Consider the following 25845-nt stretch of genomic DNA (forward strand, 5'->3'; position numbering starts at 1 on the left):
GAGGCTCTTTAATTCCTCTTTGCTTTCTGCCATAAGGGTGGTGTCATCTGCATATCTAAAGTTATTGATACTTCTCCCAGCAATCTTGATTCCAGCTGTGCTTCTTCCAGCCCAGCGTTTCTCGTGATGTACTCTGCATATAAGTTAAATAAGCAGGGTAATAATACACAGCCTTGACATACTCCTTTCCCTATTTGAAACTAGTCTGTTGTTCCATGTCCAGTTCTAACTGTTGCTTCCTGACCTGCATATAGGTTTCTCCAAAGGCAGGTCAGGTGGTCTGGTATTCCCATCTCTTTCAGAATTTTTCAGTTTCTTGTGATCCACACAGTCAAAGGCTTTGGCATAGTCAATAAAGCAGAAATAGATGTTTTTCTGGAACTCTCTTGCTTTTTCAATGATCCAGCGGATGTTGGCAATTTGATCTCTGGTTCCTCTGCCTTTTCTAAAAGCAGCTTGAACATCTGGAATTTCATGGTTCACATAATGCCATGTACCAATGTTAATTTCTTGGTTTGGATAATTGCACTCTGATAAAATAAGATGTTAACATTAGGAGAAGCTGGGTGAAAGACATACAGGAAATCTGTATCATTATTGCAACTTTTCTCTATGCCTAAAATTAGGTTAAAATAAAAAGTATAAAAACCCACAAATTAATGCTGATCATTTAAAAATGAAAGTGGGAGAGGAGCTTATTGGTCTGTATAGTTGAAAAGGCCACTAGTATATGGGCTGCAGGCACAGCTGGGTCCAGGCAACTTAATTATCAGGAATTGTCCAACAACAAGGTTCCTACTGTATAGCCCCTCCAGGTTCCTCTGTCCTAGGGATTCTTCAGGCAAGAATACTGGAGTGGGTTGCCATTTTCTTCTCCAGGGGAACTTCCCAACCCAGAGATCCAACCCTCTCTCTGTCTCTCCTGCACTGGCAGGCAAGTTCTCCACCACTAGAACCACCTAGGAAGCCCATGGACTAACATGGTACTGTTATCAGAAGAAAGGTTGCAGGCAAAACCCATATGTCCTCTGCTTCCTCAGACCGCAGAGCTGGTACTTTTGCTCCAGGAGCCATTAACAACACAGACCCACACTGAAGATGTGCAGGCCTGAGGTGCTGAGTGTGCTGAGCTCCCAACGGCAGTCCCAGGACAGCTCTCAGGAGCGGAGGATAAGATCAGGGCTCTTCTCTGGGACGCTGGGCTTCTCGCAGCTGCATCAGATGGAGATGGGTGTCAGGGAAGGAGAACCAGCATTGCCGAAGGTGTCCAGAAGCCCAGGATTGCTTCTGGGCCAGAACAATGGGCAATTCCAGGCATAATACCCTTCTGATCTATCCCTGCCAACCCTAGCCAGGAGCCTCTGATCTAAGGTCTTGCTTGTTCCCTTGGGTTGGGGTGGTATGGAGAGAGACCGGGCTAGCCTGAGCTTCAGGACATCTCAGCTGAGAGCCTCGTGCCTTATGTGAGGGTTATCCATAGAAGGGACTTGGGAGTCTCAGCTCCCAGTCTCACCACCACCCCCCCTACCCCACTGGCTAACTCCCAAACCATTCTGTCTCCTCCACGTCCTTTCCACAGACCTGTCCAATAAGGTGGTGGGGGGTGGGGTGGAGTGCCCATAGAAAAAAGTTTGACTTCTGTGTTTTTCAGGTATTTTATTAAGAATAAGGCATATGATAGTCACCCCTAAAGCACAGGGCTCTATTTCTGTAGGTGAGTGAATACACTCTGAAAAGCATTGGATTAAAAAGCGCAGCCAACAGAGAACTTGGAGCAGGATCCCTCTGCCGTGCCTGCAGGGCTCCTGCCGGGTGTTTCTGAAGCCTTGCAGGTCCCCTACTCAAGGCCGGCCGCTCAGTGAGACTGCTTAGAGAATCCTGGCTCCACACAAAGAGGAGGTGCTGCTCCACACCCTCTTGGCCTCCTTCTGCTCCATCAGGGGGACCTCTAGTCTGCTGCTTGTTTTGGGGAAGGGCCACCCCATTTCAGCCCGACTGGTGCCCCAAACTGCAGGCCATTGTGAGCGGGGACAGTGGCACAAAGCCTCAGGCTGTATTGCCCACAGGTCCCAGGCTGGCTTCCAGAATGGGGAGGAGTCCCCACCTGCAGCTCCTGGCTGCAGCTAGGGCCCCTGAGTGTCCGTGTCAACACACCCCTCCCCCAGTGGAATTCGTGCAGCAAAGAGGGGAGAGGTGGGAGGGGGGACAGGGAGAGGGAAGGCAATGTCCTTTCTAGTCATCCAAACTTGTCAGGGGCTCGAGGAGGGGGGTCTCTCCTTTGGCAGGGTGGGTCCCTCAGGCTGGGAGAGTGGGAGGGCCAGAAGCTGAGGGCCAGGCTGGGGAGTTCCCCGCCACCGAGGCCAAGGGCAGACCACCGACTCCCAGTCTTATTCATTTTATTTGGCGCCCCGAGGGTTCTGGAGGAGGAAAGCTTCTCATCTATTATTTCCAGGCGAGGGATGGGGAGGGGGCATTTCTGTTAAAATTGGAACCCTGTATTTGCTTTGGACCTTCCCCCAGCTTGCTGAGTGGAGGGGGGAGGGATGGTTGCGTTATTTCCTTTCCCAGGCACCCCCACACCTCAGCTGAGTCAGTGAGTCAGCCACCCCAGCACTCCGGACCTTTCATGGGGGGCGGGGGGCAGGAATCTCCAAGTAGCTCAGGAACAAGAGTCACCTCTGATTGTTGGAAGAGCCACAGCAGGGGAGGTGCTGATGCATCACTTGGGGAGAGGCAGGCAGGCCACCAGGGAGGATGGTGGGGCAGGGGTGTTGTGGTGGCCCCCAGCCAGGCTCCTCGGGTACAGAGGAAGGAAGGAGGAAGAGGCCTATTGCTATAGAGCTGGGGGAGGCCAGCTGGGTGGAGCTATGGCTTTTAGCGGGTGGGTGGGTGGATAGAGTACTTCATCATCTTTGTAGGAGAAGTGACATCACAAAGTCACCCAGTTCACCCCGAAAGTATGGTTGTGGAAGATGAGGGTTTGGGTGGGCGCCTCCAGAAAGACCCCCTTTCCCTCCTCCTTCCCAGGGTCCTAGGCCCCTTCAAGTGAGCACAGCCCCGAGCAGAGAGAGAAGCCTCCTCGGACATGTTCTGAAAAGGAAGGCAGTGGGCCAAGGGTCAAGGGGTCGTGAGTCACCCACACCTGAGGGGAGATAGAGGGCAGAGGTCCAACCACAGAGACTGGGGAGTGGAGAGGTGGGAGCAGGCAGAGCAAGGACCCTAGGCCACTCCCGCGGCCCTTTAGACTGGACAGCACTGTTCGTCCCCAGGGCGCCCCAGTGGCAGACACAGACCAGGCCTGCTTATTGCTCAGTGGTCTCAGCAGTCCTGAGCTAGGAGGGGGCTGCACGTTTGTATGCTCACCGGTGTCCTGCTCCCTCTAATGTATACAGTGAAAGGGGGTGTAATTGGGAATCTTTCCCCCTTTTCTTCATGGGGCCGTGATGGGAAAAGGGTTCATCACCCGCTGGAGACCTCCCAGACCTCTGGGCAACAAGCAGAAGTCTCAGCCCCAGGCAGAGGGTCAGGACCTGCTGGGATGGGGCATCGTGCGTGAGGTCAAGGCCTCTTGCTGCCCCATATCCTCCCTTGGTGGCCCCTGGAAGACCTCACAGGCACTTCGGACTTGATGCACGACCAACAAAAGAGGGATTGCACGAGACGACAGGGTTCTAGGGATTTCTTTCCAGGCTGGACTCGGGTGCGAGCAACGAACCGGACTGGAGCTGCACTTCCCGCCTTCGGTCGTGAGGGGGAGCTGGGGAGAAACGCGTTAGGAGGTGGGGCAGTAGTCTTCTCGTCTGCCACTCCCCAACCTAGACAAAGGGCACTGAACACCCCGCCGCTGTCAGGTCTGATAGGATGCGGGCAGTCCTGGCGAGGGCGAGGCCGGGGCCTAACCTGCGTTCCCACCATCCCCCAGCCCACCGCCCCCAGCACACTCAAACTTATATCAACAGCTGCCACTTCCAAGAAGCAGGGCCCCTCTTCCTGCCTCTGGGTGCAACCAGCTAATTAGGAAGCTGGGCAAAATTAGCACCAATAAACAGGACTAGGGAAACTCCCAGGGCAGCCTTCAGGTTCCCAGCTACCTCCTGAAAACAGTTTTTAACCTTCCATCAGCCCGACTCTGGCGTGTCCTTGGAGTCTACATACCCGGGAAGAACTGAGAATTGGAGACAGTTATCTGCCACCAAACCCATTATGTAATCTTCTCTAAGGGTCTATGGGTGCTAATTTCCAGAAGTTCAAACTTCCGTAAGTCCACACTCCCCCCACCAGAGGCTGTGGGGGAGGCGTCTTCTAAAGTGTTCCGTGCTCACCTGTAGGGATCTATCAGCAGTTGGGGGTAGGGATGTGGGGGAGAAGGTCCAGCCTCTAGCCCCCAGCCCGAACCGCCCCTCGGAGGCAGGCTGGGAGGGAAGGGCGGCCGTGCAGGTCTGGGGGAGGCCGCAGCGGGGAGCTGGAAGGCCTAAGGATCCTAAGGGCCACTCTGGTTCCTTTCCGTAGGCCAGCCCGGCCTCCCCGCTACGGCCAAACGATTGTCACTTTCCTGGGTCAGGGCGTGACTCCAGCCCCGTCCCCTCCCAGTGGCAGGGTGGGGACCAGATAAGGATCGGTACTGAGTCCTCTTCAAGGAAAAAAAAGTGCCTTCGCTGGGCCCGGCGGAGGAGCTCCCCGGCGGGAGAGGAGAGCTCAAAGCTGCAGCGACAGCTCAAAGCCTCGGGAAATACAAAAGGCGGGGGCGGCTGGAACGCGCGGGGGAGCAGGGGCCGCCTCCGCCCGCTCCCTGGGGGAGGGACTGGCTCTCTCGGCCCCAGGGACCCGCCCCTACCCTATCCGCCCCGGCCCGAGCTGAGTCGAAACCCGGGCCAGCCTTTCCCGGCTCCCCACCCGCCCGCCCCGCGCCTACTCCGGGTCCGCGGGCGCACTGGGCGGGCAGGGCGCGGCTGGCGAGCCGGCTTGGTCCGGGGGTTCCTGGGGAGGCGGCTGGCGCGGGCTGCGGCCGCCGGGCCGCTGGGGCCTCCGGGCGTAGAGGAAGAGCGCGGGGTCGGGCATGGCATCGAGGTCGTCCGGGACGCCGGCCGCACGCTCCCAGGCGGCCCAGTCCCGGCCAGGGCCCTTCGCGGCGGCCTCGGCGGCGGGCGGGCGGCGGGCCCGCTGTGCGCGCCGGCGGATCCGGGGCTCGGTGGCGGCGGCGGCGGCGCCGGGCCCCGGGCGCGGAGTCTGCAGTTTCTGGCGCGCCGCATGCAGCTGGCAGGAGAGGTAGGCGGCCGCCTCGGTGTGCTTCTGCAGCTCCGTGCTCAGCACGGTGGCTCGGTGGCTGCGGCGACGCAGCTCCTCCAGGAAGCGGCGCTCCTCGGTGCGCAGGCTGCAGCGCAGCGCCGACACCAGCGCCTCGCGTTGCGCCACCTCCCTCCGCAGCTCCGCGTTGGCCGCTGCTCGCTCCGCCAGCTGCGACTCCAGCGCGCGGCACTTGCTCTCCAGCTCCCGGGACGCCAGCTCTGGGCAGGGGAGAGGGAGGGGAGAGTGAGAGTCCTCGCCTGGCCGGACCTGCGCCGCTCACCAGTCGTCGGAGCGAAGCCCCGCACCTCCCCGTTTGCAGGTCCCGCAGCGCTCGGGCTCAGTCCTTCGCCTGCCTTTTTCCTCCTCCTAGCTCTTGCCTCCTGCTTGGCCGAGCCTCTAACTCTTCCGCGCAGCCCTTAAGAGCAACCCCTTCCCAGACCAATTATTCACTCCACGACAATTTGTTGAGCCCTGACTCTGTGCGTCGTGTTGGGGATTGCGGATAGGGTGGTGAATAATTCCTCACGAAGCTCTCAGTAAGCACAGTGGGGGATGTACGGTACATAATCACAAAAGAATGTGTAGGTGCGTGTGTGACACCTGCCAACACCACGACTGTCGCAGGAGACTGTGACCTAATCGGAGAAGGCTTCTAAGCAGAGAAATGACGAGGCTAGGATCTGACAGATGAATGGGAATTAAGTAGTGAACAGAGAAGAGAAGGGTGCTTCCTACGGAAGGAAGGGCTTGTGTAAAAGCCCTGGGGAAGGAGAGACACATAGGAACAAGGGGCTGAAAGAGCTGGGAGTGTGAGCGGAAAGGGGAATCAGTGTGCTGTGCTTCCTTCATAAACAGCATTTATTACGCGTTTACATGTTTGTTGTCTTTACCCATGGCACTCGGTTTCAAACCTGGATGTACACTGGAAACATCCAGAAAGCTTTATTTATTTTGATCTTTGAAGCTGTAGCTTGTGAGATTTTAGTTCCCTGACCAGGGATCCAACCTGGGCTCTTGGTAGGGAGAGCACAGAGTCCTAACCACTGTACCACCTGGGAATTCCCTAGAGAGTTTTAAAAAACAGTTTCCTGGGCCCTAACAAATTTGGACTGAATCAGACTCTCCCCAGGTTGGACCAGCACACTGGTGCTTCTTAAATCTTCCCTGGTGATTCTAATACACCCCCAGGGTTGAGGACTCCTGCCTCCTGAATCATAAGCTCCATCTCAGCCAGGACCGTATCCGAGGACTGGCGCACTTGAGTGGGTATGGGGATATCAGTAGCCGAAAGGTGACCAAGGGAAGGTAAAAGGTGACTCTAAAGGGGATAGGAAAATCCCCAAGTGATTTTCATAGAAACTGAGAACAAAGAAAAATAGTTCTTAGGCCCAGTGAGAGAGAGAATAAAAACCAGGACACTGGGGACTCTTCCCTGGTGGTCCAGTGGGTAAGACTCTTTCGCTCCTAATACAGGGGGCCTGGGTTCAATCCCTGTTCACAGAACTAGATCCTGCATGCTGCAACTTAAAAAAAAAATAAAAAAGTCTTGCATGCAACTAACACCGGTGCTGCCAAATAAATAAGTAATATTTATTAAAAAAAAAAAAAAAAAAAGCAACAGCCCGAGGCACAGGGGTCCAGATGATCCCAAAAGCCATTTCAGAGGAAGAACAGTAGGTAGAGTAAAAGCTACTACTGTGCATGCGTGCTCAGTCGTGTCCAACTCCTTGCAACCCCATGGACCGTAGTTGCCAGGCTTCTCTGTCCATGGGATTTTCCAGGCAAGAATAATGGAGTGGGTTGTCATTTCCTTCTCCAGGGGATCTTCCCAACACAAGGATCAAACCTGTGTCTCTTGCATCTCCTGAACTGGCAGGCAGATTCTTTACCGTGACCCACCTGAGAGCCCCCAAAGCTACTGCTGTCACACAACTGTTCTTTCCTGATATCTGGAGACGTGCCTCCCCTTACTCCAAGCGCTAGGCACCAAGAGGTTGCCCACAACTGCCACTTATAATCGGAAGAATTAGTTCAAGTTCATAAGTATTTAGATCTTTATGCATGAACATGCAGGTAATTTGTAGGGCTTCTAACATTCTACTTTAACCTTCTAGTCTTTCCTGTGCCTAACTCTTGGTCATGTAGCTGTTGATCTATAAGGAGCACATCCATATGGCAAAAAGTCCATTCTTAAAACCCTTCTGGCCAAAGAAATACTACTTTTGTGGTTCATTTTAAATCAAGCATTTACCGAGTCCCTCTCCATGTCAGGTAATGTGCTTATACTGGAAGGCAATGGGGAACACCCAGACCTAGTTTTCAGAGATCATATAACCTGGGGATTAAGATCTGAACAATGCAACCCCTCCCATTTGAAAAAATTAATTGTGGCAAAAAACTAAATAGCTAAGTTTACCATCTTAACCATTTTTAACTGTGTGTTAAAAATGGTTAAGGATGTGTCTGCTTGGTCGGTCAGTCATGTCCGAATTCTTTCAGACCCCATGGACTGTAGCCCGTCAGGCTACTCTGTCCATGGGATTTTTCAGGCAAGAATACTGGGGTGGGTTGCCATTTCTTTTTCCATTTTTAGCTCTAAAGTACTATTAATATACTCATATTGTTGTGCAACAGATCTCTAGAATTTTTTCTTCTTGCAAAACTGAAACTCTACACTCACTGAATGCTATCTCCCCACACTGCTCCCCATTTTATGGATGAAGGGATAATCTATAAACAAACACCTTAGTGGAACTGCTACACTCACAAGAAGTCCTGTTTCTGTAAAATGAAGAATTTGCTAATGTGCACTTGTCTCTTTTCTCCTCCTCTGGACTAAGTTCCTTGAAGTCAAAGACCTCCTATTGCCATCATGTTGAATCTTGACATTTAGCATCTTGGCGAGTGTGAACACTGACCATGAGAATCACTTGCACAAGGATGGGAAGATTGGGGAGGTGGGTCACAAAGGAATGAAGTCAGGCACATGGACTTCCTGGAAACCATCTCCTTCCTGCTTTCATTTTCCCAGTTTGGATGGAGACAGGGATGCCAGGCGTGTGCAGTGCTGCCAGTTGCTCACTGCACAAGGTCACCTGGCTGAGTGGGCATGTGAGGCTATCCCCAAGTCTCAACTGGGCACGAAGAAGGCTTGGGTCCTAAGTGGTGGGGAAATGGTGACCAATTGTTCTCTTACCTTGCTGGTGCGATTGGGCCTCTCTCATCTCCAGGTCATGGGTCAGTTCTGGGGGCGGAGATAAGAAAAGGCAGTTGTGTGTATGTTAGAAACAGAGAAAGAGTATGTGTGTGAGATTAAGACTCACAACCCAGTAAAACTGGCAATAAGGATGCTCAGAAATCATCTAAACCACCCCCTATACCTATTTTAATGCAGCCCAGAGGGAAAGAGATGAAAAAGAGGTGTCAGAGGCACAACCGGAACCTGATCTGCCTGATTCTAAGTCCAGAGATCTTTCCAATATAAGTTCTATGTCTTGAATTTGCAGATTAGTTCAACCCTTGTGGGACGGAGGCTTGCTTTTGGGGCTGGTGGTGGGGGAAGTATTTGCCCCTTTCCAGAGGTGGTGTACAAATATTTAACATGCCAAACAATCAGAGCCAGTCTGGAGGACCCCTGCTGTCCAGGGCACAGACCTTTCAGTGTCTATTGGTGGGTCCGGGTAGGGTCCGACTTGGCACAGTTGGTAAAGAATCTTCCTGCAATGCAGGAAGACTTTAGTTCGATCCCTGGGTCAGGACGATTCCCTGGAGAAGGAAATAGCAACCTACTCCAGTATTCTTGCATGGGAAATCCCATGGACAGAGGAGCCTGGTGGGCTACAGTCCACGGGGTTGCAAAGAGTCAGACCCACCAATTCAAACAAAACAAACAGACATTTCTTACCTCCCACTATTTTGGTGGTTTGGTTAGTCTGGGAAGGCTGGAGTTAGTCCTGGGTGGGCTGCCTGGGGACACTAAAAGGGGATTCAGGGTGGTGGCTATTTACCAAAAGCACATGTGTGTTTCACTGGTTTCACAGCCAGTACTGCTGTGCCCAGGTTCTTTTCTAAACCCAAGCCTTGCCCTTTCTAAGCCCCGGTTTTGCCACGTTCCATGGAGGAGGGAGAGAAGCTTCAAGGACAGAGCCACCTAGTGAAGCAAAGCCTGAGTGGCTCTCAGCCTGGTGCTGAGGGCATACGGGTGGGGCGGGGGAGGGGGGTGGGGAGCAGCCAAGGGGCCCCTCAAGGGCACTAGTGCAGGAGCAGTCTCCTCCTCCGCCTGTCCCCAGTTCCCATCCCTTTGAGCCCAGCATGCCCCGCCCCTCAGCCAGCTGAGTCTGATTGTTTTTCCAGCCCACTCCCCACCCCACTGCATCCCAACTCCATCAGGGCTCAAGGGCTGGGAGAGGAGCAGGAGGGAGCCCAGGAGGGGCAGCTGCCTGTGACGGAGGGCACCTCTCGGGCACACCTGCGTGTACCTGCAGGGACGCAGTCTGTGCCCAAAGGGAGAAGATGTGAAGGCGGGGGTGGGGGGAAGTAGCGGATCCCCGGGTCCACTGTCTGGCAGTACCAACAGAGAGAGACTCACCTTGTGGGCCCTCCGCCTGCCCCTCCTCGCTGCCCTCACCAGGCTCTTCTAGATACCAGGGGCATTACCAGAGGTGCCTTCCCTGGGGAGGCCAACTGTTTCCAGGAGACAGAGAGCCTGGAGTGCCTGGGCCTTTTGCTGTGACCAGAGCCTGAACCTCCCCCAGGGCTTCCTGGGGCCAACCTGGCCCCTCCTCCAAGGCCCTGGGATGTAAACCCAGGGGGGCCCTGGACTAGGTTTGGAGAGTAGCCCGAGGGACTCTGGCTCTGTCACTAACTGCCTGTGGGCTTGTTTCTCCTTAGCCTTTAACCACCAGAGTTGGGGGAGGGGAGACAGAATCGTAGCTGGGCTCCACTCCCTCATCCATCAAATCTCCCTGCTCCCTTTCCAACCAGAGTCCCGGTGATTTAGATGAGTATGCATGAGGGCACCGGCTTTCCAGGCGGCGCTAGTGGTAAAGAACTCGCCTGCTAATGTAGGTGACGCAAGAGACGCAGGTTCGATCCCTAGGTCTGGAAGATCCCTGGAGGAGGACATGGCAACCCACTCCAGTATTCTTGCCTGGAGAATCCCATGGACAGAGGAGCCTGGTGGGCTATAGTCCATGAGGTCACAAAGAGTTGGACACCACTGAAGCGACTTAGCAGGCACACACACTGTGAGGTCAGACACACTGTGGGACCTCGGGCCAGTGACAACACCTCTCTGTGCCTCAGTCTTCTCACCTATGAAAGTGTTCGTCGCTCAGTGGTGTCTGACTCTTTGTGACCCCATGGACTGTAGCCCGCCAGGCTCCTTTGTCCATGGGATTCTCCAGGCAAGAATACTGGAGTGGGTTGCCATTTCCTCCTCCAGGGGATCTTCCTGACCCAGGGATCGAATCTGGGTCTCTGGCGTTGCGGGCAGATTCTTTACTAAGAGAAAAGAAATACAGGGCTCAGTCTAGCTGAGTCAGCTCTTATTATCATCCAAGCTACCTTCCCAACCAGAACACACCCACCTACCTCTCAAGCCCCTTTAATTTAGAATTATCACCCCTTCTTGGGCAGGTTCTTCCCTAAGCCCTGCCCTCCTGGTTCCTATACCAGCCCCTTCTCACTCTTATCCTTTTGTACTCTCTGGATCCCTCTTTAATCTCTTTTTAAAAACATCTCCTTTGTCCTCTCTCCTCTCCCCCTCTCTCCTCCATCCCTTGGAGGAAGGGCCTTATTCAGTCATTTCAGCCCCATGAGTGGCTGCTCCAGGCCAGCCCAGAGTTATTTTTATCTCCTTAATCAATAACCAAGAGGCTGCAGGCCCATACTTGTCTGAGAAGGAGGGTGGGGGCTGAGAGTGCTCTGTTCCTGCCTGTTACACTTTCTTACAGAGGATGAGATGGTTGAATGGCATCACTGATGCAATGGACATGAACTTGGGCAAACTCCGGGAGATAGTGAGGGACAGGGAAGCCTGGCATGTTGCTGTCCATGGGGTTGTGAAGAGCTGGATATGACTTGGTGACTGAACAACAGCAACCTATTTTCTTGGGATCCTGGCCTGCATCCTGAGTGGAAGGACCCAGGTCTTCAGAATTATTATGAAGCAAAAAGAAATTAGAGAAACAGCTACAGGGTCTTAGGGTTCACTCATGTCAATATCCCTTTAATGTCATTACTACAGTAAAAAAGTGGCATCAGGCAGGAATGAGACGCTGTAGGACATCCATGCCCCCAAGGGCTGGCCTCTGCTGCCTATCAGGCTTTGGGGGAGATGACAAGAAGTCTGGTCTTGGCAGGTGGGAACTGAACCCATATATGGAGCTAGAGGGGACTGTGGTAGCTGAAAGTCAGGACTGGTGGCTTCTCGTGCCATAGACTGAGAAGCCAGCCGGGTCACTAAAACCCTTTGAGCCTCAGTTTCTTTCTGGGGAAGGGGGAGACTCCCATGAGTAAGGGAGGGAAGGGAAGTGGAAATCTGAGTATGCTGGGGAGAGGATGAGTGGAAAGCAGCAGAGGGGACTTCCCTGGTGGTCCAGTGGTTAAGACTCGGTTTTTCCACTGCAGGGGGCGAGGGTTTGATTCCTGGTCAGAGAACTAAGATCCCATAAGCTGCGTGGTGTGTCCAGAAAAAAAAAAGCCACAGACGCTTCATGACTGGGCATGTGGAGCCCTAGGTTCTAATCCTGACTCTGATACATTGTGATGCTCACTCTCTGTCTCTGGGCCTCAGTTTACATATTTGTACAATGTTGAGATTGTGCTGTTCCAGCTGAGACACTGAATCACTGGCTCTAAGGCTTGCATTTGAAGATGAAGGGTGAGCATTTGGGCCAGAGCCATTCCTCTGAGACGGCCATGCAGCTGAGACTTGAGGTCAGGCATGAGGTTTACATCATCCCTGTTGCCTCCCTCTGTCCTGCTTACAAATCTGACTGATTGCCAGGTCCCTCTGTGTCCCACTGGTCCTCCCCTTTCCATCCCCCTTTATCTCTCCCCTGGACCTGTCACTAGTACCCCTGCCTCCCTCTCCCACCAATTCATCTGCCATACAACTGCTGGATTGAGTTTCTTAATGTAGCGTGAGGTTGCTCAAGAACCTTCAGTGGCTCCCTACTACCCAGGAGGACAGGCCAAACTTCTTAGCCATCCTGATATTGGTCAAGGTCTTCCATGTTCTGGCTCCAGCCATATTTCCCATCAGCTTTAAGTAGAGGGTAATCCGGTCAAATAGAACTTTTCATGAACTTTTGACTTACTACCTTCTGGATGTTGCCATGCTGTTCCTTTGCAAAGTTTTCTCCATTCTCATTGCCCCATAATATCTCAGCATGTCTAAATCTTACTCAGCCCTCAGGGAGAGGAAGTGCTTACTCCTTGGGACAGTGTGGGATACTTGGCCTCATCACTTATACCTCAAGCTGAGCATGGACCTGCCTATGAACTGTCAGCTCTCTTTATTTTTTGTGTATCTCTTTTAATAAATTTATTTATTGATCATGACACACAACACGTGGGATCTTAGTTCCCCGACTAGGGATCGAACCCGCGGCCCTTGTGATGGAAGCATGAAGTCTTAACCACTGAACCACCAGGGAAGTCCAAGACTGAGGGCTTTTTAGGGCTGGGAGGTGCTTGAACGTTCCATGTGTCTCACTTCCCCAAGACTCAATTTCTTCACCAAGAGAAAGGGGTGATGAACACCTGCCTGGCTTAGGGAGGCTGAGGGCGGACACCCCATCAGAGACAGTGCTGCTGCTGACAGTCGCCCCCCAGCATCCCTCCAGGCCTCACCCGAGCAGCGTTTCTGCAGCCTCAGGATCTCCAGGTGCAGGTCTCGCAGCAGGGCCATCTGCTCTTTTTTCAGGAAGCTGATGTGGCGTTGCACGCTCTGGATCTGATGCTCCAGGGACACGGTATCCATGGCAACCCAGGCCTGGGCCCCACCTGGGGAGGATAACAAGGTGAACCCACATTTTCCGGGCCCATCCACCCTGTCCACCTTCAGATCCTTTCAGTGATCTTCAATCTGGGGTCCTGCTGTACCAGGTAGAGGATTCTGGCCCTGAAGTCATGTCCCCTGTATTTACCCACTGAAACATCTGAAGCAAGTGGGTGTGTTGGCAGGAAGTATCATTATTCCCATTCAACAGATGAAGAACCAGAGGCTCAGAGGGAACGACTTTAGTTCCTTGCCCCCATGAAACTTTAGCCTCTTCTATATCTCAGCAAGGAAAAGGAACGGAGCAGCAAAGTCAGTAAAGAGAGACAGAGATTGGGTTCTAGTCTGCTTCTTAACCAGCTGTGTGACTTCGGGCAAGCCCTCCCCTTCTCTAGGCTCTTGGTTTTCTCTTGGGTAAAATTAGGGGATTGTAGAGAGGGTGATTCCTGAACCCTCTCCAGCTCTGCCCTTGATGGTTGTTCAAGGGCAACCATCAGTTGGCAGGACTGATGGTTAGAGGGCTTACCAGGTGACTCAGTGGTAAAGAACCTATCTACTAATGAAGGAGATGCGGGTTCAATCCCCGGGTCAGGACAATCCCCTGGAGGAGGAAACGGCAACCCAGTCTAGTATCTTGCCTGGAAAATCCCATGGACAGAGGAGCCTGGTGGACTACAGTCCATGGGGTTGCCAAGAGTTGGACACGACTGAGTGACTGAGTACGCACTTGATGGTTACAGCACAACCCTCCTCCAATTCAATTCCATTTCTTTGACTTAACCTCAACCCAGGGCTCTGGGCTCTTCTAGGTCACAGAGGAAGAAGGTCTGATGAATGTTTCACTAGCACTAATTCTGCGGGCTGAAGGCAAGTAGTAGAAGCCCTTTTCCCAAGGGGAGTGGGGGAGGGTGATAGGAGACCCAAGGCGTAGATCCATGGTGGAAGCTCTGACACTCTGATGGGAAAGGAAGACTTACATCCCCGAATCCTAATGATGGCCTGGCTCTCCAGCGCTCCCTCTTCTGACCCTGCCCCATTTCCCCATGAGTCTCTTCTGGGATGATCAGCGTCTTGGGAAAGCATAGGCAGAGGGCAAAAACAGGAGGCAGAGGGCAGCGGAAGCTCAGACCTCTGACGTCCAGGTCTCAGAGCTCATGCCTCCTCTGCCAGGGACTCCCAAAGCTTGTGGCGGCCTTTCCTCCACCTGCCCTAGGAATGCCTGGCCAGGGGAGAAGAAAACCAGCTGATGGATTGTTCTGTTCAGCAATGGTTCCTTCATACAGAATTGCTGGTAAGCCTCTGCAAATCCAGCTTGTCCTTGGTAGAAGCACAGCCAGGAGGACTGAAAAATGGGAACCTCACATTCACAGGTTCCTCTCTTGGGGCCCCCTGTCCTTGTACCTCCAAGGCTTTCCCAATCCAACCAAGTGAGCTTTCATGAAAGCTGGGTGGGGGCGTTCTTTGGTTTGTGGGAATCACTGGTTACATTTACTGTCCGCTCTGCTATGTTTAGGGAGCATCATGCACATGAATTTACTTCTGCCAACCGCTCTTCAGTGGGCACCACCACCTCCGTTTCACAAAGATGCAGGCTCAGAAGGGAAGCGACTTGTGCCAGTTCGCACGGCCAGTGAGGGACAGCAGATTCAGTTCTCCAGCCAAGTCTTTTGAATCCAAAGCAGTTTCCCAGTATTTACACCAAAAACAGTCCTGGGTTTGAATCCTAGATCTTTCGGTTCCCTGCTGTGTATCTTTGGGCAAGAAAGTTAACCTCTCTGAACCTTGCTTTCCCTTTCTATAAGATGAGGCTACTCATAGTAACAGTCCTGGGATGATTGTGAGGGTTAAATGAAAAAAGAAATTATAGAGCATGTAGCAGAGGACCCGGCTCAATCAACGCTTCATCCCTTTTCCTCTCTGTCTAACGTGTGAGGAGGTTAATCCCTGCCCACATTTGCCATTTGCTCATCCTGCGTTCATTCAGTGATCTAACATTACCAACCACTGTGCTGGGTACAGGGACACAGTGATGAACAAAGCAATATTCCTGCTTTCTATTCTCATGGAGCTCACAGGGTGAAGAGGAGAGAATCAAACAAATAAATAGGTGCATTCAACAAACAATAAGGACTTCCCTGGTGGTCCAGTGGTTAAGAATCTGCCTTGCAATGGCAAGGATACAGCTTTGATCCCTGGTCGGGGAACTTAAGATCCACATGCCAAGGACCAACTAAGCCCACAGAGTCTGTGCACTGCAGTGAAAGATCCCGTATGATGCACTGAAGTTCCTGCCTGCTACAACTAAGACCCAATGCAGCCCAATAAATAAATATTAAACAAACAATACAAACAATACAAAAAAAAATGACAACCTATAAGAGCCATGAAAGAAATCTGCAGAGTAATGTGTAAGAATATAAAGTGGGACCTAGTTTAAATTAGGAGTCAGGGAAGGTCTCCTTGTAGAAATGATTTTAGGCTGAGACTTTGTGGCAAGAAGGATTCCAAGATGGTCCCCAAGATCCCAGCCCCTGGAAGACACAATCTCCTATCTTATCCCCATTCCTTGGGTGTGGGTGGGATTGTGACTATGACGGGTTTCACTCTCGTGATTAGGTTATATGGCAAAGGTGAAGGATTTTACAGATGTAATTTTACAGAGATCTCCAATCAGTTGACTTTGAGTTAAAAAAAAAATCAGATTATTCTGGGTGAGGCAGGTTCAAAGGGCTCTTGCTGTAGGAAGAGATCTGAAGCCTGAAGGATATTTGGCTGCTGGCCTAGAAGCAGGAAAGGCTTCCCAGGTGGCTCAGAGGTAAAGAATCCTACTGCCAATGCAGGAGATGCAAGAGACACAGGTTCAATCCCTAGGTGGGGAAGATCTGGATTAGGAAGTGGCAACCCACTCCAGTATGCTTGCCTGAAAAATTCCATGGACAGCGGAGTCCATGGGGTCACAAAGAGTCGGACACAAGTGAGTGACTGAGCAGGCATGCACACTAGAAGGGAAAAACTGCCCAGCTGTGAGAGAGCCTGTGGAGGAAGCCACAGCAGGACCTGAGCGAGGCTTCTAGTTGCTGAGGACGGTCCCTGATTGACAGTTAGCAAGAAAATGGAGACTCCAGTCCTACAGCTACAAAGAAGCAAATTCTGCCAACAACCAATAGGATCTTGGAAGCAGATCTTTTGTTAGATGAGTCTTCAGAGAAGGATGCAGGCCCACCTTGATTTCAGGCTTGGGAGACCCTGAATGGAACACAAGTAGAATGTGCCAGGCTTCCCATCACTGGAAACTGTGAGATAATAAATTGATGCAGCAATAAACACTAATACAGACTTGAAGGAGGAGGAGGAGTTAGAAGGGTAAAGGAAAGAGCATCTCAAACAGGGAACAGCATCTGTAAAGCCCAGAGGTAGAATAATCATGATAGCTTACATTTATTGAGTGCCTATTATATGCCAAGCTTTTTTTTTTTAAGTTGATTTATTTATTTGGCTGTGCTTGGTCAGTCGTGGCATGCGGGATCTTTAGTTGAGGCATGAAAACTCAGTTGCAACATGTGGGATCTAGTTCCTTGACCAGGGATTGAACCCAGTCCCCCTGCATTGGGAATAAGGAGTCTTAGCCACTGGACCACACTGGAGAAGTCCCCAAGCTTTGTGTTTAAGTGTTTTATGTGGTCTTGAGCAATGGAGACATGGCCACTGGTGGTGAAATTTGAAGTGTAAAGTATTAGGTGAGAGTCGCAGGAAGTGAGGTTTCGCAAGTGAAAGATCTCCCAAGGACTTGTAAACTATGTTAAGAGTTGTGGATTAATGTTAAATGAATTGGGAATCTATTAAAGGACTTTAAGCAAGAAATGAACATGATATGATTTGTGTTTTTAAAAGATCATTGGAAAAAAAAAAAAGATCATTGGAGGGCAGATTAGAGGGGGCAGAACGAACAGACTGGGAAATGGAGCAGTTACCAAGGTGAGAGATGATGCAGGCCTGGACCTAATGATGGAGGCAGAGGTGGAGAGAAGGTCCAGGTGTATTCTGGGGGTAGAACTGGCAGGAAGACGGAATAGGCTGTATTAGATCATGCTCATGGGGAAAGGGACGTCGTCTAGGATGTCTCCCAGCTTTCCAGTCTGGGAAACTCAAGTATGAAGGCACATTTACTGGATCCTTCCTATTTCTTCATCTTTCCCACTGGACCTCTTCTATAATCACTCCCTCCATGACCTCATTCAATCCCATGGCTGTAAATGCTATTGGATTGGCCAAAAAGGTTGTTCAGGTTTTTCCATAGCATCTTACTAAGAATCCAAATGAACTGAGTAAAAAAAAAGAATGAAATATTATGGCCAACCCAATATTTATATGCTGACCCCCAAATTAACACCACCATTAACTTCTTAACACCACCACTTAGGTGTCTAATAGGTCCCTCAGACTTAACTCTCAATACTCTCAAGACCATTCCTCAAGTCTCAATACTGAACTCTTAGGATTTCTCCTCCAAGTCTGCTCTGACCAGGTGATTGCCATCTTGATAGAGGGAACTCAGTTGGTCAGGCCAAAAACCTAGGAGTCATCTTTGATTCCTTTCTTATACTTTACAGCCAACTTGTTTGCAAATCCTGTTATCTCTACCTTAAAAAAAAAAAAAAACCCTAAGGACTTCCCTTGTGGTCCAGTGGCTAAGCCTCCATGCTCCCAATGCAGGGGGTCCAGGTTCGATCCCTGGTCAGGGAACTAGATCCCATATGCCCCAACCAAAAGTTTGCAAGCTGAAACTAAGACCTGGGGCAGTCAAATCAATAAATAAATACATTTGTTGTTGTTTGAGGCTTCCCAGGTGGCTCAGTGGGTAAATAATCTGCCTGCAATGCAAGAGACACAAGAGATGCGGGTTCAATCCCTGGGTTGAGAAGATTCCCTGGAGAAGGGCATGGCAACCCACTCTAGTATTCTTGCCTAGAGAATCCCATGAACAGAGCAGCCTGGCAGGCTACAGTCCATGGGGTCACAAAGAGTTGGACATGATTGAAGCGACTGGGCACTGTTGTTCAGTCCCTAAGTTGTATCCGACTCTTTATGACCCCATGGACTGCAGCACGTCAGGCTCCCCTGTCCTTCACTATTTCCTGAAGTTTGCTCAGATTCATGTCCATTGAGTGGGTGGTGCTATCTAACCATCTCATCCTTTGCTGCCCTCTTCTCCTTTTGCCTTCAGTCTTTCCCAGCATCAAAGTCTTTTCCATACATACACACATATGGGCTTCCCTGGAGGCTCAGATGGTAAAGAATCACCTGCAATGCAGGAAACCCAGGTTTGATCCCTGAGTCAGGAAGATCCCCTGGAGAAGGGAATTGACAACCCACTCCAGTACTCTTGCCTAGAGAATGCCACGGACAGAGGAGTCTGGTGGGCTACAGTCCATGGGGCCACCGAGAGTTGGACATGACTGAGTGACTAACACACACACACACACTCCATACATACAAATAAATACCTATACACATATTAAAAAAAATCCTAAATCCAGTCAAGTCTCACTGTCTCCATCCCTGCCATCCCTCTGGTGAAAGCTGCTCAGTCGTGTCCGACTCTTTGTGACCCCATGGACTATACAGTCTATGTAATTGTCCAGGCCAGAATACTGGAGTGGGTAGCTCTTCCCTCCTCCAGGGGATCTTCCCAACCCAGGGATCAAACCCAGGTCTCCTGTGCTGCAGGCAGATTCTCTACCAGCTGAGGCACCAGGGAAGCCCAAGAATACTGGAGTGCGTAGCCTATCCCTTCTCCAGGGAATCTTTCTGACTCAGGAATTGAACCGGGGTCTCCTGCATTGCAGGCGGATTCTTTACCAGCTGAGCTACCAGAGAATCCCACCATCCCTCTGGTATACCCCTGCAATGGCCTCCTTCAGCGAATCTGATGACATCTCTCTGACCTCAACCAAAACCCTCCCATCTCACTTAAAACCAAACCCAAAGTTCTTCTGAAACCCAGTCACCTCTGGCTCTGTTTGCCCTCATCTCGCACTGTTCAGTTGCTGGCTCTACCCCAGTCACTTTAGCTTCCTTCCTTTTTATCCAACTTGCCCACCACACTCTAGCCTTAGGGACTTTGTCAGTGCTGTCCCCTCTTCCAGAAAGGTGCTTCTCCAGGATATCCGCAGGGCACATTCCTTCCCTGCATTCAGGACTCTAGTTCAGGGCCCTCTTCCGATTTGTTGTTGTTTCGTTCTTCAGTTATGTTGGACTCTTTGTGACCCCATGGGCTGTAGTCTGCCAGGCTCCTCTGTCCATGGGATTTCCCAGGCAAGAATACTGGAATGGGTTGCTATTTCCTTCTCCAGAAGATCTTCCCGACCCAGGGATTGAACTCTGGTCTCCTGCATTGGCTGGTGGATTCTTTACTGCTGAACCACATCTCTGATTACCTGATTTAAGACAGAACTGTTGCTCCCTGGTGGTCTAGTGTTTAGGATTCGGCGCTCTCACCGCCGTGGCCTGGGTTCGTTTCCGGTCAGGGAAGCCTTGGGCTTCCCTGGTAGCTCAGAGGTTAAAGCGTCTGCCTGCAATGCGGGAGACCTAGGTTTGATCCCTGGGTTGGGAAGATCCCCTGGAGAAGGAAATGGCAACCCACTCCAGTATTCTTGCCTGGAGAATCCCATGGACGGAGGAGCCTGGTGGGCTACAGTCCACGGGGTCGCAAAGAGTCGGACACGACTGAGGGACTTCACTTTCCTTTGTGGTTCAGTGGTTAAGACTCAGCTTCCACTGCAGTGGGTGTGGGTTCGATTGTTGATTAGGGAATTAGGATCTCCCATAGGGAGTGGCACAGTCAAAAAAAAAAAAAAAAAAGGAAAATAAAATGATATCGCGTTTATATATATAATAGAACCATTGGGAATTCCCTGGCGGTCCAGTGGTTAGGACTCCACACTTGCACTGCTAGGGTCCAAGTTTGAGCCCTGATGGGGGAACTAAGATCCCACAAGTTGTGTGTTGCTGCCCAAACAAACAAGCAAACAGAATCCGCTGTCATTCTCCATTCCCTATTTTTTTTTTCTCATGAACTTACCATCACATGAATATATCACATTTTTGCTTATTATCTGTTTCCCCGGCCAGATTGTTGGCAATATAAGATGAAGGACTGTTTTGTTTCTTCCTGTTCCCTAATACCTGGCATAGACTCTGGCAAATAGGAGCTACGGAGAAGACAATGGCACCCCACTCCAGTACTCTTGCCTGGAAAATCCCATGGACGGAGGAGCCTGGAAGGCTGCAGTCCATGGGCTCGCTGAGGGTCGGACACGACTGAGCAACTTCACTTTCACTTTTCACTTTCATGCATTGGAGAAGGAAATGGCAACCCACTCCAGTGTTCTTGCCTGGAGAATCCCAGGGAGGGGGGAGCCTGGTGGTCTGCCATCTATGGGGTCGCACAGAGTCGGACACAACTGAAGTGACTTAGCAGTAGTAGCAGTAGCAGTAAGTATACATAGAATCCATGAGTGAGTGAATTTGTGGGGCTGGGACAGACTGATAGAGAAGCAGATTTACAGAAAAGGTAGGTTCCAGCCCGAGACATGTTAGATTTGACATGCTCAGGAGACCTCAAACAAGGACAAATAGATGTCAGACAGTCAGTAATCGGGTGCATAACTGGTGAGAAACAGGTGAACTATGTTTGTGCTATTGTATATCTATGCTGTGATGTGTGTGCCTCTGTGTCTGTACATATACCTGAACCTGCGTGCATGCCTCTAGGAGTGCACGTATGTGTGCGTGTGTGTGTGTGTGTGTGTTTTGGGGGGGGTTCCTGCTTTTCTTGCATCTGTCTCTCTACTGTCATGCACTTGGAAGATGAAGGTGTGGGGACCTATGCTTAGGATGAAGAGAGAAAAATGTCTGTTCCCTGATGCTGAAATGCAAATATTTCTGGAGGGTAAAGCCCTCTCCACACAGCCCTGGAGAGCAGACCCTGGCCACGGTGAGAGACTGAACCAGCCAGCTGTTTCTGCACCTTCCCAGAAGGACTTGAGTGTTTGCTTCCAACCAGGTAGGCTGTTCTTCTCAGGGCAGATATTTGGGTCACAAACGATCTTGGCAAATATTCTTTCTTAGACGTGATTGTTTAGTTTGTTTGGGGGAGGGCGGAGGATAGGGTGAGGAAGGAGGAACCAGGGACGACACAGATTGCTGTGTTGCTGGGGAATCACAGGCGCTTCAGAAGGCCCAAGCCAGGAAAATGTCAGATTTTTGCAAAGATACGCAGTGCTGGAAGCTCCAGGTTTCAGAAGATGCTCTTGCCTGAGGACTTGGTCCAGGCCAGTGGTGGCAGATGACGGGTTAGAGTTCTCAGTGCCATCTTCTCCCCACACCCAGCCTGAGATGCTCAAACTCCCAGATTAAAGTGCTTGGTGAGAAGGGTCCCTGGCGTCTGCCCACCATCCTGACCACCTCAGGGCCTGCATTGTTTCTTCTGCCCACCTTCTCCCGCCCACCTTCTCCTAGTGCACCTAGTTTTCTTTGAATTTTCTAGTTTGATTAAAAAAAAAAGTTCATTTTTAAGAATTGTCATCAAGAATAAAAACGAATCTGTAATACAAGATTCATAATTTATAGAGTTAACTCCAAGTACTGTATTAAGAAAAACTGTTTTTTTGGCCACATCATGTAGGATGCAGGATCTTAGTTCCCTGACCAGGGATTGAACCCGTATCCCCTGCACTGGAAGCATGGAGTCTTAACCACTGGGCTGCCAAAAAAGTGAAAGTGTTAGTTGCTCAGTTGTGTCCGACTCTTTGCAACCCTATGGACTGTAGCCCGCCAGGCTCCTCTGTCCATGGAATTCTCCAGGCAAGAATCTGGAGTGGATTGCCATTCCCTTCTCCAGAAGATCTTCACAACCCAGGAATTGAACCCAAGGTCTCCTACATTGCAGGCAGATTCTTTACCATCTGAGCCACCAGATTCCAAGTATTTTTGACATGCTTCTCTGTTTGAAAGTTACAAATATTTTTCCCTCTTGGTGAAGTTGGTAGGAGAAATCTCTCAGGTCCCCAACCATCAACAAAGTCTGAGGCCCAGGAACTCTGTGACCTTGGCACAATTCTAACTTTCTAAGGCCAGGGCTCCTGATCTCTGAAAATGAGTTCATTTCCTGCTTACCTTTGCGGAGCTTATGGGTATCCCTTCCTTCTTCAGCTATCTGCCTACCACAGACTGGACAAGGAAGAAACTGTAGTTCTCGCTCCTCTCCAGTTCTTAGAGCTTGTTGAGTTGAAAGAACCACAGAAAGTACAGAATCATAGCACTCAGGGCTCAAAGAATCATCTCAAACAGTGTTTTTCAATTTGCTCCATAGAACCTGAGTTCTGTAAAGGGATCTCAGATGTTGCCAAGAGGTTTGAGGGCAGAAGACAGGACTGGAAGCTTTGCTGTATTTATTCCTCTCTATATGATGGGCTTGTGCATACAAATTCATTGGAGAAAGGGCCTCCACTAACCAAAAGTTTGAAGACCACTTATACAGCCCAATTCTTCCTTGAGCAGCTGACTTCCTCCTTTCCTTAGACCTGCTTCCCTTGGTCTCTGCTGCCCCCATCTCTCTCTCAGGCAGACACCATGGCTGGGAGATGAACCAGAATTGAAGCCTCTTGCTTTCTGCTTACATGGAGTTTGTGTTGTCTGCCACGCTGCAGCCCCTGACTGTTTCTCTTGACCCAGTTTCAATTTCATACTTGGGGTTTCTCTTTGGGACTGAAAATATTTATTGAGTCAACACATATCCTTGTACTTGTTCTGAACACTCAAATACCTGTATTTTGTTCAGATTCTTTAAGTATGCATTCTTGTTTCGTGTTAGTTGCTCAGTCATGTGCAACTCTCTGCAAACCCATGGATTGTAGCCCGCCAGGCTCCTCTGTCCATAGAATTCTCTAGGCAAGCATACTGAAGTGGGTTGCCATTCCCTTCTCCAGGGGATCTTTCCAACTGAGGAGAATGTTAAACTATGTTTATCATTCTTATAGTCCAGGCAGGTATATTAGATAAGATAGCCATGGTAATATATGGATAAATAAATGAATTAGTATGTTCTTTATTTTTCTTGGCTATCATTCCTCTTCACTACCTAACTCTTAGGTTTGGAGTAGGAAGGAGAGCAGGAACTCAAGAAATCTTTCTCAGACATGGATACACAGATAACAATATTTATTATAATAATCATCAGGGGAATTCCCTGGTGTCCACCGTTTAGGACTCTGAGTTTCCACTGGAAAGGGCCTGGGTTTGCTCTCCAGTCAAGGAGCCATGCAAGCCATGTGGCTAAGTTGAAAAAAAAAAAATCAGTGCATAGGTAATAATACCTATATAATAACAAAAAATGGGTGACACTGCTCTTATTTTATTTTATGAATATTAACTTATTTATCTTTTTTTTTTTTTTTCTTTTGGCTGTACCAGCCAGCTTGCAGAATCTTAGTTCCCGGAACAGGGATTGAACCGAGGCCCTCAGCAGTGACAGGACTAAGTCCTAACCCGAACTCCGTAATAACTCACTGATCTTTACAGCAACCCTGCACTGAAGGTTCTATTAGTATATTCCCTCCATAGATGAGGAAGCTGAGGCTCAGAGAAGTTAAGCAGTTTGCTCAAAATATACAACTACGGTGCCTGGTAACTGGAAGCACCCCACTGGGGGTTCACTCTGGCATTTAAGACCCTTCACAATCTAAACACAGTCCACATTTGCAGTCTGAACTCTTCTTTCAGATTCTACCTCTTACTGCTAGCCATGGACATCCCCTCACTATAGCCCACCCTGTTGCTGCCTCTTGAAACCTGACCCATCCTTCAGGGCCCTGCTCAAGTGCTACCTTTCCCATGGAGCCTTCCCTGGCCCACCACACCAGGCTGGCTCTCCTTCCTTATGTTCCCAGGTATTTTGCCTTGTATCACACTTTACTGTGTGTGTGTGTGTGTGCTCCTGTGCATGTGCAAACCTGGCTTCTGCTCTAAGCCATAAGCTTCCTGAGGGCAGGGCTTCACCAAGCCAAGGCAGTACACGTATTAAAAAATAATTACTCCCCCTCCCCCCAAGTCCTTGGCTCTCCTGGGGACTTGCCTTGGGAACAAAAAGTCAGCCCTTGACAAATGTCTGGGACTCTCTGCAGGGTGGGGGTCACTTGGCCAGTTGTGGAGCCACAGTTCCGGGGTGGAGGTCCTATGGTCTTCCCCAGTCCGGGGCCCTTCCTCCCCGCAAACCTCTAGGCTATGGCTCCTCTCTCCACTGAAGATCCCTGGAGCCCCAACCTCGGTGGAGCTGAAGATCCAGGGACACGGGGAGTGGAATGCCTGGGGAAACTGGAGCCCCCACCCCCTCAGTCTTAATGTTCTGCCCTGCTTATACCTCGCATATGACTCCCAGCGAAGGCAGTGGGGGGATGTGGAGACTAAGGAGGACGGGGAAGAGAGGTACCCAGGGAGGACAGGGGAAGGCAGGCGGAAAGAGAGATGTGTGCGGTGGCAGAGGGCAGGAGGTGGCTGTGGCTCCACCTCGGGCCGCTGTGGACTCTTCGCCAGGGCCAGGAAGGGTCGGAGTCTGGGCGGCGGAGGACAACTTCTGCCAGCAGCCCGCGGGTCCTGTCCGCCTCCCGCGCTGCGGTGCGCAGCCCAGCGCCCGCCCTCCCGGGGGAGCAGGAGCCCGGGTCGTGCGGTTCCCCACCCGGGCGCCCACTCCCTACGCCCCCCGGCCTCCTCACCTTCGGGACCTGAGGGAGCGACGGGCCAGCGGGGCCCCGAGTCCGGGCCAGGCTGTGTCGGGGGAGGCGCTCTTCTTCCCCGCGCTAGCTGCGCCCGGGTTTCCGCAGCGCCCGCCGGAGCTGTGGCGCCATCAGCTACTGCGAGGCTGCCGGGCGATCGGGCCCGGGCTCCGGGGGGCTCCCGGGCGCCGAGTGCGCGGGGCGGCGGGGGGGTCCGGGGCGGGCTCCAGGCGTAAACACCCAGCAACGTGACCGGAACTGGCGAACGAGCAGTAGGGGGGAAGGCGGGGGGCGGGAGAGATAAGGGGGGAGGGGAGGGACCTGGGACTGGCGGGGAGGGGCCGTGGGCGGGGCGGGGGGAGGGGAGGCAGGCTGAGCGCGGCCGGGGGAGGGGGAATCCTGGGAGTCCCGGGAGCCCCGGGAGCCAGGCCTGAGGACCCCGGCGGGCTGCCGAACTCTCGGAGCCGCCTTTGACTGAAGCTGGGAGGGAAACCCGGGGAACCCGCCGCCACTTGGAGAGCAAGGGCGCGGCGGGCGTATCAGCACCGTGGACAGCGCCCAGGCCGGCAGGCCGCGATCCGCTCCGCCCCTCTGCCCACCCGCTGGCGTAGAAACCTGAGCCAGTTCCCCACCCCACCCCACCCCCCGCGCCTAGTCCAGGGCAAGGTTGGGATTGGGGGGTGCGAACTGACCAAGTGTCAGAACATCTACCCTGTGTCTCAGATCTCTTACTAGCTGTGTGACCTTGGGTGAGTCACATCACTTCTCAGGGCCTCAGTTGAT

The 25845-nt window shown here is 51.5% G+C and overlaps 1 protein-coding gene across 4 annotated transcripts; it reads right to left on the reverse strand.

Annotated features, from left to right (window-relative positions):
* Positions 1-1636: 1636 nt before the first annotated feature.
* Positions 1637-25254, reverse strand: CCDC92B (coiled-coil domain containing 92B). 4 transcript variants are annotated; one of them, XM_024980706.2, is made up of 5 exons: positions 25063-25254; positions 13144-13296; positions 8483-8530; positions 4913-5504; positions 1637-3757 (listed from the first exon to the last, which is right to left on the reverse strand). In XM_024980706.2, the coding sequence occupies exons 2-5, from the start codon at positions 13271-13273 to the stop codon at positions 3559-3561; spliced, it is 969 nt and encodes a 322-aa protein (XP_024836474.2). In that variant the 5' UTR covers positions 13274-13296; positions 25063-25254; the 3' UTR covers positions 1637-3558. The 4 variants fall into 4 exon arrangements, with proteins under 4 accessions (XP_024836474.2, XP_059734445.1, XP_059734444.1 ...); XM_059878462.1 differs by lacking the exons at positions 13144-13296; positions 25063-25254 and adding exons at positions 8941-9051; positions 9191-10312; XM_059878461.1 differs by lacking the exons at positions 13144-13296; positions 25063-25254 and adding an exon at positions 10342-11903.
* Positions 25255-25845: the final 591 nt, after the last annotated feature.

Source organism: Bos taurus, chromosome 19, assembly GCF_002263795.3.
Source record: "Bos taurus isolate L1 Dominette 01449 registration number 42190680 breed Hereford chromosome 19, ARS-UCD2.0, whole genome shotgun sequence".
Lineage (NCBI taxonomy): Eukaryota > Metazoa > Chordata > Mammalia > Artiodactyla > Bovidae > Bos > Bos taurus.